The sequence below is a fragment of the Labrus bergylta genome, chromosome 21 (assembly GCF_963930695.1).
Source record: "Labrus bergylta chromosome 21, fLabBer1.1, whole genome shotgun sequence".
Taxonomy (NCBI): domain Eukaryota; kingdom Metazoa; phylum Chordata; class Actinopteri; order Labriformes; family Labridae; genus Labrus; species Labrus bergylta.
This window is the reverse complement of record NC_089215.1, coordinates 14,343,532-14,359,025: the sequence shown is the minus strand read 5'-3', so window position 1 is coordinate 14,359,025 and position 15,494 is coordinate 14,343,532. Positions and strand designations below refer to the sequence as shown.

The following is a 15,494-nucleotide window of genomic DNA, read 5'->3' as shown; positions in this document are numbered from 1 at the left end:
AAAGTACCGATGCTAAGAAAAAACGACATCTGTTGAGGCCCTGATGCACCGAGGACATTGTTGGTGAGCGATCTCCGCCTTAGTGTGTCCAGCTCCGTCGCTACCCGTTGGCCCCCTTTGGCCTTTTAAGTGTTTCGTTTTTTGACATTTAGCTTTGAAACACTTTTTGAAATAAATGTTAAACACGTCACTCTCCGTCCTGCAGGAACAAACCTCGCCATGGTCCAGTGTGTCGTGTTCCCCTCTCCGTCCTCCCCGGCTGCAGCACGTTCGTACCCGAACTCTGCAGGGAGAGCGGGGACTCCTCTGACTGGTGTGGCCGGTCTGGAGGTTCTGGCTCAGAAGAGACTGGAGCAGACCAGTACGTCACTGGAGGCCGCTCTGAAAGTGGTGGAGAACAGACTGGCAGAGGGGAGCAGTGTGGGCAGGTAAGGACTGCTGATTCAGTGACTTAAAGGGTTAAAGAAGTCTGTTATTAAAGAGAGTATTTTTCACTGCACTCTGTTGGCCTCATCCATACGTACAGGTGCACGAGTAAATCACAGGTAGATTTTTAAGTTAACGTGTTTCTTCAGCACCTGGACTGATGACTACCTGCTGTATCGAAGGTGTGTAACCTTTCCTGTCTGTTTCTCAGCGGCGACAACGCGGTGAAAGGGGCGGGGAATATCCTGGACGACATCGGCAGCATGTTTGACGACCTGGCCGACCAGCTGGACGCCATGTTGGATTAACTTTCCCCTCACAGGGTCCAAGTTCTTTCGTCAAGAGGGGCAAAGCCATTTAAAAAAAAAAGTTATAAAATCCAGCGAACAGGAGGTGACAGTGAACATTTGATGCTGCTGTGAACGACGAGACGAGGCGGCGTCTTTGACTCTGGATGAATCGATGCGTTCACATCTGAGGATTTCCTGCACGTCTTCTCCTCGGTGTTACAAAAGTTTTTCAACGCAGCACTTCGCCTCAGGACGCACACCTGGGAATGTTATTAGAGCTACACAGACGCTGAGCGATCATCTTCCGTGTGTGTGTGTGTGTGTGTGGGTGTGTGTGTGGGTGTGTGAGAGAGTGGGTGTGTGTGTGTGTGTGTGTGTGTGGGTGTGTGTGTGTGTGAGAGAGTGGGTGTGTGTGACTGTGTGTGTGTGTGTGTGACTGTGTTTGTGTGAGTGTGTGTGTGTGACTGTGTTTGTGTATATTGTCACTAAAGGGAATAAGGGTCCATTAAATTCACACGTTACATGTACGTGAGTCTCTGTGTGGTCAGATATCTTTTACTGAAACTATTTATAAACATGTTTTTTAACAAAGTGAGTTTATGATATTTCTGTCTGATAAACATTTTGCTGCATTGTTTATAACATGGAGAAAGTTTATTATTATTTGTTTTATTAAAGCCAGAGTATTCCACGTGTATGTACGAGATCTGATTTGACGTTTTTCCCAAAGTTTTTTATTCTCAGGACGCACAAAGACGAGCGGAACGTTCTGTAAACAGACATGTTTGTACGTATTTCTACGGTGGCTAACAAAGGCAATCAACCTGCAACAACTATTACGATTTCACACAGCAGCATGTAACTCTGACACCTTGTGTGGAAAATGGGTACTGCAGCCCAAATTCAAAACATCAGAGAGAGCTGTCTCTCAAAGTTCGAGCTGTTGCGGGGCGGTCGCCTCTTGTCGGCCATCGTCTATATTCCTCCTCTTTCTAAGTTTAAAGATATGACGTCTCGCTGCGGGGTGTCAGAAATGAATTTACTGTTACTGTACGTGTTTTGTGTCGAAAGAGCAGCAGATGATTCAACATGTTAAAACATTTCAGAAAAGTTTCTCAGATTATTGTCAAAGTGACTGAACTCTGTGAGCGGTTGTTTACTGTAAATAAAAGAGAAGTGTTTCTACAGATTTTATATTTGAAGTTGTTTCCTGAAGACTCTCTCAGCAGCTCTGCTTCTGCTTACACCCGTATGTACTGTAAAGCTTTGTGCTCACTGTGCACACACCGGCAGAAGAATCAAGAACTTCTGTTTCAACAATTACAACGTGCATTTTGATTTCTTTAATATAACCCTCATGCATCACTATGGACATTTTTGTCCATTTGGGCAAACGTTTTCTCTTTATCTGGCCATCATTTTGGCTGTTAGTGCATATGGCACACATTTTTGTAAGAAAGTCTCAACAAATTTAGGATTGCAATTTTTTTTTTTTATAGATCAATAGATCACAGAACATTTTCTACTACCCTCTTAAGTCATTTTTTTCTACATCTCTTCAGCCCTGCTCAAAACTATCAAATATTGAATAATTATCAGGATTTTAACCTTTTAAATGCCAGAATCATGTAATCAAAGTGGCATTTAAAAGGTTAAAATCCTGATAATTATTCAATATTTGATAGTTTTGAGCAGGGCTGAAGTTATTTGAGAGATTTATGCAAAAAAAAAGTAGAACAAAATATTAATTTGTTGTAATTTTATAGCAGTTTTTTGGAAGTGTACATTAAGAGGGTAGTAAATTAAACTGATGACTCAGGGTTAAAAACGAATCCTAGTATCACCTTTTTGTACCTGTATGGAGCCGAAATGACTTAAAAGGTACAAAAAGGTTCAGAATTAGTTGCCGCAGTGAAACAGGCTGTCATGGCTGCAGTGTTTTTCTCTCAGTTTAAATTATGTCCTCATAAGTCGTTCTTTTTAGTCCCTGACATGCTCAGATCGATCTCTACATGTGTGACACCCTCACTGGAAGAATCTCTGCAGAGAGAGAGCTTCAAGCTCAGGAGGAAGATGATTTATTAAAAACAGAACGCAGATTGCTCTTTTCTTATTCACCTGACTACATCGAGAAAAACAGTAATTTTTTCACTATAGCCTACTTAATGAGTGTGAATGTGTTATTGTGTGTGACCTTTTTACTTTGAATTTCTTGTGTTACACAGAAACACATTTCAACGGCTTGTTCTGTAAATCATGGGATGGTTCCCCGATATGAAACCAAGAATTTCTTCAAGCCTCGACATGAGCTCCTGAAACCTCTTACACAGACTCTCTTCTCCCAGCACTGGAGAGCAGCGTGATGTTTACTATAAAAATTTGAGTTCTGTTTCATCCTGCACATCATAAAAAAGATGATTTTTAATTATTCAATGTTTCACAAACATGTCATATTACTTCCTCAGATTATCGTGGCTCGCTCACTTCTAAAACTTTGTGCTTGTTCGACCCCAAACTGTTTTTAAAATACTGTCAAGGTGTTCTGTCTCCAGCAGGTGCTCACAAGCATTTTCAAACTCGAACACTCGTTTTTCCCGCTGCACATGAATGCATCACAGTTGAACCTTCCTGCAGCGTATCAACAAAAAAAACATGACAAAAACAGAGTCGAGTAGATTTGATCCAAATCTTATATTTGTCACGCTCGATACATCCTACAGCACAGAGCAAAACATCAGGTCTTGTTTTTAAACTTTCACACGACCTCAGACGTCTTAGGTGTCGGCCACAGAATCAAAACACGACTCACCGAGGAGCTTCATTTCTCTCGGGTCAGTCCAGATAAAATCATTTATTCATGTATTTACAAATCTAGAAAGAGCTACATGAAAAAAAAAAAAAAAACAGAGGCGGAGAGATTTCTCATCCTGGAATCATAAACGGTGACAGAAAGACGAGCACACACACGTTGAAGGATCGTTTCAAACGTGTGTTTCCTGGAATGATTCGATTATTTAGCGCTTCTCATTCACACAGATCGGCGAGACGCTGATTACAGGCGTGACAATCGGACATTCATTTAATCTCTAAATCTGCCCTCGCACGCTCCGCCTCACGTCAGAGCTGCTCGTTCTTTTTCATATATTAAACATTCATTCCTGTGTGGGACATTTTTTTTTTTTTTTTTTTTTAAACATGACAGAAAAAGTGGTGAACCCCCCCCCATCAATTAAAACAGATCAAATCATCACATAATACTGATGCTTTAAAAAACGGGTCTGTTCAGAGTCCGAGGACGTAGACGTAAGATCCAGAGAGCAGACGGGACAGATGACGACGATGACGATGATGATGAAGATGAAGACGGTGGAGGATGTTTATAGGTTGCTGAACAGTTCGTTCCTCTTGCTCCAGTCCATGGACGGGGCTTTCTTGGCGGCTCGTTTCTGGTGGGCTCGTTCTCTGGCCTGAGCGAGAGACAGACCCAGACCAAGATTGTCGGCTGCGGGGGCCGGCTCGGGGGTCCTCTCCGCCTGCAGACACACAATTTACACCGACTGATCATGAGTGAAAGGTGAAGGGTCAAACATGAAGCGTGTTCTACTTTATCTGGTTTCTGTGTGTATCAACGACACAGGGGTCACCTCAAGTGGTAATCAATAAAAACACACTCCGTACCTCTGCAGGGGAGGGGCTGCTGGTCTCTGCTGGCTGGTCGGCGTTGGACGAGGCGCTTGACGAGCTCAAAGACACGCTGCGTTTAATCTCCTCTGCTGCCTGCAAACACACAGAACACGGAAATATGAACCTTCAATCTCATAAAACCACAGAAGTCCACCTACACACCCCAACCCAGAACCTCCGATCCTCGGACACAGGTTTACGTTCTATTCCCAGCACCAACATCTTTGAACAATGTTTAAAAACCCTCCTGTTCCGCTCAGTTTATGGACTTAGTTCAGTGTGTTGTTTCGTTTGTGTATTTTGATGTAAAGCATCCTTGGGTCCCTTGAAAGACACTATATTTATTTAATATATTTAATTATTTATTTTATCTCTGTAGGTGGTGGTACGTTAAGAGGATTTTTGAAAGATTCTGCTCGTAAACGATCAGAAAATGTTGCTCTCTCTGCTTTCCTTTCAAAGTATTCTCTCTCAGCGCGCTTGTGGCCTAGTGGTTAATGCAGGCTCTCCATGTACGGAGGCTAAAAGTATTTTCTCTCAGGTTCACCCAGTCATCCATCATCTATACCACCTTTTTTGCCGTTTGGGGTCGCGGGTACTGGAGCCGATCCCAGCTGTCATTGGGCGAGAGGCGGGGTTACACCCTGGACTGTTCTCCAGCCAATCACAGGGCTGACATATAGAGAGAGACAACCAGACACACTCACATTCACACCTACGGACAATTTAGAGTCAGCAGTTAACCTAACGAGCATGTCTTTGGACTGTGGGAGGAAGCCGGAGTACCCGGAGAGAACCCACACAGAACATGAAAACTCCACACAGAGAGACTCCTGACAGACGGGGATTCTCTCAGGTCTTTAATTAAACACCACAAAGATAGTCCTTAATTGATCCCCATTGTGGAAATTAAGGACTTTATACTATATATAATATAATATATATATTATATACAAATAATAAGGTGGATATCTCAGAGTAGAAAACACTTTCTGCACAGTCGGATTAACAAACAACAGCTCAGAGAAACTGTGAGGTGTTTGTTTGTCCCTGTGGTGTCCAGCAAGGGGCAGCAGAGCCCCTCCTGTCACTACTGTGACACGCAGCAGGTTTCAATCTCTTCTTTTATTATAAAGGCAGCAGAGGCTCATAGTCAGCACTAATCTGTGAGCTCCGTGTTTAAACTGTGAATGAAATATTAACACACTGCCGAGCTGCACCATGACCCCGTGTGACTCACCTCATGTATGATTCGTTAGCAGCTGCCACGCTAAAAATAAACACTGTAAGTGGCTTTGGACAATATGCCTCAATAACGCACACCGGGAGGCTGACAACAAAACGCACACAGTGACCCACAAACTGCAGCGCTGTAATCCAGACACTCCTCTTTCTATTTACACTAATTCAATCTATAAATCTCTTAAGTTGTTGACTCGTTTTGACCGTGGATGCGGGTTATTTCTCTCTCTCTGTGTGTGTTGACCTACGGAGCCTCCGAGACGCAAATAGAAAATCAAACTCTGAGAATCAATTGAGGAAACATCAAATCTGAACAGTCTCTCCTTCTGTGTTTGTTTACAGAAGACTTCCAAAATTTGGGGCGTTTTAGGACCGCAGGAACTTTTTCATAGTTCCAGGAACCCTCAACCACCGCCCGATGCCCAGCCTCCACCATCGGACTGTCAACGTGCACCTATGTCGATTGGTCGAAAACAAGAGCCAATCGTGTAACAGCAACCGCCATTTTTAAAATCCCACTGTAAACGTTAGCAAATGACGGTAAACAACAGTCAGTAAAAGGTTTTAAAATGTTTAAAAATGTCAAAAGAAAACCGACTGACACATGCACTAAGAACGCTTTCACACTATGTTATATTCATAAATCCAAACGCACCGCTGTCACCATGGCGTCCTCCATATTTTCTGTTGTGCCGCATACAAGTTCTAACAACTGTTGGCCGGCTAACGTGACTTTAGAGAAGCGATATTTAACCCCTAGTGTTTAAAATGGGTACTGCAGTCCAAGTTCAAAACATCATATAGAGCTGTGTACCCCCCGCCCCCTCCTCTCTGGAGTCCATGCTCACAAAGGTCACCATGTGGTGGACACTGAAGCTTCAGTGTTTAACCAGCTCTGCTGTTGTTAATCACTTTTTAAAAGCTTGTGTTTTCATCACTGGCCCCACCGGGCTACCGTACATCTCGGCAAAATAAATTCTTGAAGCCAGGCGTACCTTTGTTTTAAATAGTTTCAGCTCAAACAGATGAAGGTCGGCCACATGTTGAGGGTGAGAGGTGTTCATCAGTGTTTGCACGGCGCTCTGTGCTACATCATTAATGCTCAATGACTGATTGTTTCTTCTTTTGAAGCAGAAGAAGAAGAGTATGATTCTGTCCGCCTGTGTGAGTGTGTGAACGCCGCTCGTTAGTCTTCTCATTAACATAATCCCCATACACCCCCCCCCCCAGAGTTAAAGCCACTTCAATCCCATGATCCTCTGGGACACGAGCGAGAGGGAGAAAGAGAGAGAAAGAGAGAGAGAGAGAGAGAGAGAGGGAAACACACTCTGTTGCCATGGTGAAGGGTCAGCCACAGAGTCACCAGAGAGGCCAATCCACTTTTCCCATGTTGTCACTGTGTGTGTGTGTGTGTGTGTGTGTGTGTGTGTGTGTGTGTGTGTGTGTGTGTGTGTGTGTGTGTGTGTGTGTGTGTGTGTGTGTGTGTGTGTGTGCGTGTGTGTGTGTGTGTGGAGTATTTACTTTCGATAAACTGTTCCTGCTGCGTCGTTGGAATGTCACACGGACAACATGGCGCTGATACTGACCACTAATTAAAGGGACATTCCACTAATTTTAATTTAATTTAACAGAAACAGAAACAGAGAACTACAAATCTGGAAAGTTAATGAGCTGTCCTCTGTGACAGTAACCATGATGATGTCACAGTGATGTCACATCCACTGAAGAAATCCTGCATTTCAAACGTGGATCTTTAAGTATCAAAAACACGGCGGTCAAACCGGGCAGGTAGAGTTCAATAAAACACGCCCTCAAGGTGCATTATGGGAAGTACAGGATTATACATCTTTAGATTTCTACACATAAAATAAACATTTTGCTCCCTGCACTTTGTTTACTGACACCAGTATCAGATAAATAAGGAGATTTTTGAGCTACACATCTCATACTGCTACTCTAAAGGTGTACCAGACTGACATCACTAATGGTGAAAGTGAGTTAATAGATCTCCTTTAAATGAGAAATATTTATATCTGATGTATTCAATCTTATTTCAGAGGAGACAATGAATGAAAATCATCAAGTTTGATTCTTTTATATGTTTAGCTTCATAACCCAAACTCTTTTCTGAAAACCCTGAGAGCAGTGCAAAGTCCAGAAGCAGAAAGAAAGAGAAGTGAGGGTGTTTTAAAACGCAACACAGGCCCCGAATGTTATCATGTCTCCATTTGTCATGCCTTTGAAATGTTATCAGTAACACACAGGGCTGTGTGTGTGTGTGTGTGTGTGTGAGACTATCTTTGTGCGGACCGTAACAAGTTTTTAACCGAGGGAGGACCATTTGGGAAGTGAGGATATTTAGGGTCCTCAATTTACTTTTACTGTAAATGCCTCCAGACACTATTTTTATTCTTCTCTCAAAGTTTCCGAGAGGTCCTTAAAAAAAAGGGACAAAGTGAGAAAAATGTTTTGTGTATGTGTGTGTATCAGATTGTTACAGTGCAGTCCTGACAGGAAACGCATGAAGACAGAGTGACAGCTTCACAACACTGTCCAGAAGTCTTAATCTGCTACCAGAAACGTCCAGAGAGGATCAGTGAGGCTTTCCGGTCACTATCTGTGTGTGTGTGTGTGTGTGTGTGTGTGTGTGTTGATGTGTGTGTTGGTGTGTGTGTGTGTGTGTGTCCTCCACCTCCTCTTCCTCTGATGCCTTCTCTGTCACCCTCTTCGTCTCTTACTGGCTCAGGCAGAGGTCCTGCAGGGGGCGAGGAAAAGTTTCAGGATCACTGCGTTCCAGATTTGTTTTTGATTTTCCATGAAATTGGTTGTCATAAAATACATCTGTACGACTCTGTATGTGATATTCATTTCACGTTGTGTGATTGTAAACGTTCATCTCGGTACCCCTCAGCTATCGACTGACAACCGTGTACTCCTCCAGAGTGACAGCGACCTTTTCAGGCATGTCAGCGCAGCCACGAGTTTGCAACTTCCAACTTGCATCGTTTACAGTCAAATCAGCCGCCTAGAACAGATTCTGCATTTCTGTGTATGGTCGATAAACAGGGATGAGTAAACATGCAATGCATCGTGGGTGTTTGAGTGTTGTACCAGTGAGGGTGCTCTTCGGTGGGCAGGACGTTGCAGCGCTGAAAGTAGTCTTCGGCTTCAGCATCGACAACCAGCAGACTGGTCTCATTTCCTCCAGCTTTGATGGCGGCCACCACCTCCGAATGCTGCAACCCGATCACCGACATCCCATTCACCTGCGACAGAGGAGGAGGAGGAGGAGGAGGAGGAAGAGGACAAGGACAAGGAGGAGGAAGAGGAGGAGGAAGACGACAGGAGGAGGAGGAGGAAGAGTAGGAGGAGGAGGAGGAGGAAAGAGGACAATGACGAGGAAGAAGACGAGGAGGACGAGACAGAGAAGGAGGAACAGGAGGAGGGAAAAGGAGGTGGAGGAGGAGGAAGAGGACGTGGAAGAAGACAAGGAGGACCGAGAAAGAGGAAGAAGAGGAGGAGGGAAAAGAACAAGGAAGAGGAGGAGGAGTTAATCATATCCTCTGAGTCAGGGTGACATCTTCTGATCTCTTGAATTTTGTTTGGTCCAAACCACAAGTTTAAAAATCCAAAGATTAAAATTAAAACATGAAATCCTCTCTTGAGAAGCCGTGACACATTTTCGTCCGATAAGTAACTTTTAATAAATCAAAATTCAACACGCTTTCTCGTCAAGCCATTTTCTTGCACTATAGCCTGTCTGTCAGTCTGTCTAAGTTGAACCTGATGAACTTTATTGTGCTGAACGGTGTATCATTTTAACATGTGCCAGAAGCCCAGGAGGCAGACTCTGGAGTAGCTCCCCCAACCTTTAGCGAGCTGCTCTGGCACTACTACCACCCGACGTCTCTGATGCCCAGCCACTGCCATCAGACTGTGTCGTCCCACAACCAGCGGCGTCCTCATTCATGCACGACCTGCTCCGACCTCCCACCTCAGCGGCAAGGAAGTGTGGACAACAGGAACCCGAGGAATACAAAGGAGAAATCCTTCCTGTATATTATCCCATCTGGTCTTTTGTAAAACGTCTCGAGATAACACTTGTTATGAATTTGTGTGATACTAATAATAACAATTTTTCCTTTTTATGGTGATTGAATTCTAAATATTGGTGTATGTACTTCTCATTCTCATACTGTGATGTGATAGAATGAGGATTTATTGTGCAGTTTGTGATTCACATGACACAAGAGTCTGAATGATTGATTACAGAAGATGTAGACACCAGGTTTGTGTTTGGAGAAGTAATGAATGGAAAGTAATGAAACCCAGCAGGGGAGAACTGGTGCCAGTGATGGGAAACATTTGGTAACACTGTTGTTGCGGGGGGGGTGGGGGTGGGACACTCCCAGAGCTGGAACTAATCAAGCATCCAGGGAGATAAGGCCGAGGAATTCCTGTGGGAGGACGATCTGTGGTTGGGATACCGTCAGGAATCTCAGAGACTCCCACAAAGACCGTGAACATTGGACAGGTGGTACAGAACATTATAAGACCCTCCTCTCATTGACTCCATGACCTCAGTTTAAGATTCATTACACTCAGCATTTCTGTTTCCTGGGTCTTAACGCCTGACAGGACAGAAAAGCCGTGGAATATCTCGTGTAGATTTCCTTCAGCGTGCAGCGGTGAAAAGAGGCTGTAATGTAATCCCTCGCCCAAACAGAGTTCATCCACTACAAGATGTATTTGTTTTTGCACCGACAGGCTCAGATTGTTGTTCTACGTGTCCAAGAAAGAGATCTTTCTGTGTTGAAATCCCTTCAGTAAAGAGTTTTAAATATTCAGACGATTTTAGTTGAAACGAGACATCGCTCATTTCACCGCCTCCAGACTCCACTGAAAAAACAGCTGATTTACCGGTGTTGGTCTTTTGATCAATTGGTTTGTTTCCCTGTGTTACTGTGTGACTTTTAAATACACTTGTATGTTGTGACAATACTTTGAAGAAGTTTCCGTTTCAGTTTCCATGTAAGGTAGTCGGTTCCTTATAGGAGCCCCTGAGGAACTCCTTTTGTCTGTGCCATTTCTGTCTTATTTTATTCTTCCGTCTTTCTGGAACAAATAAAGAAACAAGAAAGAGTGAAACAGCAACACTGGTGTTACATGTTAACCTTAGTTCATACTTGTGTTGTAGTCAAGACCACACTAACCGAGACCAGGAATATCAATGAAAAATCATCATCTTGTGTGCAGGGGGCGTGTCACTCAGACCGTGACAGCGTGAAGGTTGGGGTCATAACCAGGGGATAAAAATGAAATTATGAATGAATTCAAGTTATTCATTCTTTAAGAAAGAGGCGTTTTCCTTCTTATCTCAGTAATGACGTGAAAAAAAAGCCGATCTGTGGCAAGACCGAGTAAAAATGTTTTAGATTCTTAGAGGAGACCAATCAAAAGTGACCAATTTTGAGTACTACATCGATCATTGCGTACTGATGGTGCTTGTAAATTTTCCAAAGCTGGCCTATTTAATTTATTATTGAGGTGTACAGTGACATTGATTTCCAAAGCACTTGTAGTAAAAAAGGGGAGTTCCTACAGTATCTGACTGCTTGTATTCATTGACAAAAAAAAAAAAAAGTTGCTATGTCGAGGAATTGCACCGTGATCCAATTGAATGGTTGACAGGATAATCGTAATCAATTAAATAAAATCGTGAGACCGGTAAAAATTCACAGAGGTCATTTGAGTTTGGTTTCTTTGAGAAGAGCGACGTGACAGATACTGCTTGTTAAATTTAGGATGTTACACTTCAAAAGGGTCTCTTTCTGTAAAGTTTTCAGACTCTCAGAATGCGATCTGAGCCTGTTGGTGACAAAAACAACAACTTGAAGTGGGTGCACCTTCGATTGTTGCATTTTTCCAAAGGATTACATTGCAGCTGTTACAGCCAGGTGAAGCAATCTACTGTAGAAGTCCCCAAGCGTTATTTAGTTAGACTCTAAAATATGTTAAAAAGGTCCCAGGTTTCAAAAGACCAGCATTCCTCTCTAAGCTTCTTAAATGTCAAGTTTAAATCTTCCACTGTGATTCTGGATTCAGTAAGTACAGTTGTGGAGTTATCATCAACCCTGCCCCCTTCGTCTCTCCTGCATGTGAGCGGCCCCGCAGACTGAGCGAGCGCGCTGTAATTCAGCCCTCAGACGGTGTAAGTGGATTAACTGTGACCCTGCCATGTTCTACAAGGCCAGCATGTCCGGTCATCACACACTCAGCGTGGAGGGAATGGGGGACTCTGATATCTGCTTCAAACACACTTCCAAAAACACTCTGAGCACAACAAGGTCCCGAGCATGTGGATGAACACACCTGCACACACGCAGAAAACCCGCCGACATCCCAGCTGCACAGATTCCGAGTCTAATAATAACCTAAAACCTCCTGGGATTTCAGTTTGCCCACTCACGTAATAGGATTAAAGCTGATACCCAAACAAAAAACAAATCAAGGCAGAACTCTCACAGTGAGAAGAGACGCAATCTTCTTCAGGACAGACTGCTCCGATTCACACACGTTCCTCACAGTGCCACGTTCCTTGTCCAATGGGTGGGGGGGCCTCAACAGGTGAGACATGACGTAAAAAAATGATGCTGCAGAAATCTCTGCTGGGCGGATAAAGTCACAAAGTCCGACACTACAATCACATTTTATCGCTTCTATTTCACTACTGTGTTGTTGGATGTTTTCACAGTGTCAGCAGAAATGACTTTACTACATAAACCAACGCCCAAGCCTCCACCATCGGACTTCCCCACAACCACTGTTGTCCTCATTCATGCACGGCCTGCTCCGACCTCCACCCCAGAGGCAAGGAAGTGTGGACAACAAGAACGCGAGGAATACATCGGAGAAATCCTTCCTGCATATTATCTCATCTAGACAAGACTTGTTATGAATTGGTGCTATACAAATAATGATTGATTGATTGATGAACAATGATTTCCCCGGCTGAGCACCGGTCACAGGATGTAAACATCATCCCCTCCGCCTGTTTCCTGAGTATTTCCTGCTGTGTTCACACTTCAGCTCACCCTGACTTCATGGGGAAATGTAATAAGTGGACAGGGCACTGCAGGGAAAAGTCAGAGTGAAAAATTAACCTGCTTGCATTCACACATGCAGCTCATCCTAGAAATTTCAGGGAATTATGTGAGCTACAGACTGCATAAAACATGGTCTCAGTGATGACATGCTCCTGAAGCGTATTTTTGAAGCCCAACGATGGCGGTGGCCATATCGGAAATACTGTACCCAACTAACTTTTGATCAGTGCAATAAAAAATAAACAGGTTGAGCTGAAACCTGTCAGTCACATCAGTCCCGCCCATAATTACACACCAATTATTAGCCTGAAGATAATCAACATACCCAGAATACAAAGTATCGATGCAACAATGGTTGTCGCTTGGTGTGAGTGGGTGTTGTGTACCTGGACGATCTTGTCCTTCGGTCTGAGTCCGGCTCTCTGTGCTGGGGAGTTCTCGTCCACAGCTCTGATGAACTGACCCGGTTTGGACTTCTCGCTGTGCAGGTTGAAGCCATAACCGGTCAGTCCTTTCTCCATGCGGCAGAGACGAGGCCGCAGCCCGTCTCGCTCATCCTGCACACAGAAGAGAGAATTCAACTTCATTAAAGCATTACTGATTACTGCATAGGATATTTTGTAACCAGGGTGTGAAATTAAACATAAAGACATAAAGATTAAAAAATCTGTATGTCCTAAAAATCCTATTTTTTTTTTTTTGGGACATTTTGACTTTATTGGATAGGACAGCTGAAGAGAGACAGGAAATGATGGGAGGAGAGAGCAGGGGACGACATGCAAAAAAGGACTGAAGTCAGATTCAAACCCTCGGCTGCTGAGATGAAGTCTACAGCCTTGGCACATGGGGAACATGACACAACCGCCAGGCTATGCGGAGCCCCGAATGTTTTATGTTCTTTCTTTGCTCATCTTTGTAGAAGTCAACTACAACTGGGATTGCGACCATTAAAGGTCCAATCAGTGAGATGTGTAGTGAGTGAAATGATAAAGTGACCTTCCTATATGATCAGACATTAAGGAGTACTGGCTTCTCTGACAACAATGCAGCAGCCAGTAAGTCCTCCTTCTAACTTTAGATTCTGGTCCTGAATGCTCTGGATTTGTTTGGACCAGAGAAGGTAGGCGGTTTTAAGGCACCCCCACACAGCCGTTTTGGACGATCCTCGGTTTGGCAGATATATACGTGAAAGGTTTACAGACCGATGTAGAGCTGGCTAAACACTGAAGCTTCAGTGTCCACCACATGGCAACCTGCGTGAGCATCGACTCTAGAGGAGGGGGCGGGGGGGAGACAGCTCTCTACAATGTTTTAATTTAGACTGCAGTACCTATTTTAAACACTAGGTGTCAGAGTTACATATTGCTCTTTTAAGATAAAGTGTTGATCATCTGAGACACGTGGTCTTTGACGTGAAACATGGTTATTCAGTGTCTTTACGATTTAAGATTCTAAATCTGTTTATTTAAGAGCAGGACATCCCTGCAGGTTACCGGGCAACAGGTCTAATCCATGTTGATGATGTGCACCGAAGGAATCCTAAAACCAAGCTGAGCTAATTTTAGCGTCAGCTCGCGGCCTCTCCTGAAATCACTTAAGACATCACACAAGACCAAAAAGCACTGAGAAGACACAGACTTTTAAACTTTTTTCCTGAAGTCCGTTCTTTTTAGAGAAGGGGAGACCTCTGTGGATAATTCAGGTAAAGGATTTTGAGTCCTTGTTTCTCCCATGCTGTGTAGCTCTGTGGTCAATGTGCAAAGGTTAAAATGCAAATGGGAGTCAATGTCTGCTATGAATCCCTGACTCTTAGGAGAAAGCTCCACCTTTAACACTGCCGTATGCAACATATTCACGAAGCAGCAGCAGCATTAATGAACACCTGATGCTCTGATAAAGAGATGTTACCCACCCACCTGTCACCTGATAAACCGGCAGCTATCAGTGGGTGACACATCCCCGCCTATCAGAGGTTATCTGAGAGTTACTCCTGACAGAAGATGAAGCAGATTCAGCTTCAGCACACACAACCCCTCTCACAGGATTACGCATTAATCCAGGAGTTTTTGTGAAATCAGCAGGGTTGATGATTGCTCAGTGAGTGTTAAGGCGTGGTGATGGTCAGGCTGAACCATTGGGTGGAATCACACATTTTTGACAGGGTTCACATAACCGTGAGCAGCAGTAAAGGTGATAAGGATGGTATAACAGGTGAGGTGCAAAGTGCAATGCAGGAACACTGTACAATACACATCATCTTACAAGCACAGGCTCTCACCTTTACTCGTATAGATCACATCCTATCTGCTTAGTTTCATGTGTTATGTTATTGTGCAAGATTTGCCATTTATAATGGATTTATTTCTCTCCTGTGATCTTTGTTTCAAAATGGACGGGTGTATCGTCTTGAAACCGAAGGTATACAAAAGTATAGAAGTATTGCACCTTTTCACAACTTTAAATAAAGTACTGTATTGGTCCGAATATAAGACGGCCTTTTTCCCCAATGAAATAGGTCCGAAAAAGTCGGGTCGTCTTATATTCGGGGTCTAGTATTCAGAGCGCAGCTCTAATTGTTCACCTGTCCCTTTAAATGTCAACACACATGACGCGCTCTAAGAGGAGCAGGGGAGTGATGACAGTGAGAGAGAGCACAGCGGGGCGGAGGACGTGTGTGAGGAATAGGAGACATCGGAGGAGATGTTTGGCGAGCTTTAGTTTAGCGGTAGTTTACTTAAAAACGTTG

General features: G+C 43.8%; 2 protein-coding genes across 5 annotated transcripts in view; one reads left to right on the top strand and one right to left on the bottom strand.

The window, feature by feature from the left end:
• Nucleotides 1-1,910, top strand: part of LOC109987130 (caskin-2-like) — a 62,577-nt gene extending 60,667 nt beyond the window's left edge. For all 4 annotated transcript variants that reach the window (XM_065949717.1, XM_065949719.1, XM_065949716.1 and 1 more), the window contains 2 exons: nucleotides 206-428; nucleotides 638-1,910. In XM_065949717.1, the coding sequence (XP_065805789.1) occupies nucleotides 206-428; nucleotides 638-734 (320 nt within the window). In that variant the 3' untranslated portion in view covers nucleotides 735-1,910. The remainder of the gene's footprint in view (nucleotides 1-205; nucleotides 429-637) is intronic.
• A 1,205-nt stretch (nucleotides 1,911-3,115) lies between these two features.
• Nucleotides 3,116-15,494, bottom strand: part of nherf1a (NHERF family PDZ scaffold protein 1a) — a 29,998-nt gene continuing 17,619 nt past the window's right edge. Inside the window, exons 2-6 of the mRNA XM_065949341.1 lie at nucleotides 13,135-13,305; nucleotides 8,754-8,908; nucleotides 8,335-8,365; nucleotides 4,395-4,493; nucleotides 3,116-4,249 (exon numbers count right to left, since the gene is read on the bottom strand). Of these exons, the coding sequence (XP_065805413.1) occupies nucleotides 4,094-4,249; nucleotides 4,395-4,493; nucleotides 8,335-8,365; nucleotides 8,754-8,908; nucleotides 13,135-13,305 (612 nt within the window). The 3' untranslated portion in view covers nucleotides 3,116-4,093. The remainder of the gene's footprint in view (nucleotides 4,250-4,394; nucleotides 4,494-8,334; nucleotides 8,366-8,753; nucleotides 8,909-13,134; nucleotides 13,306-15,494) is intronic.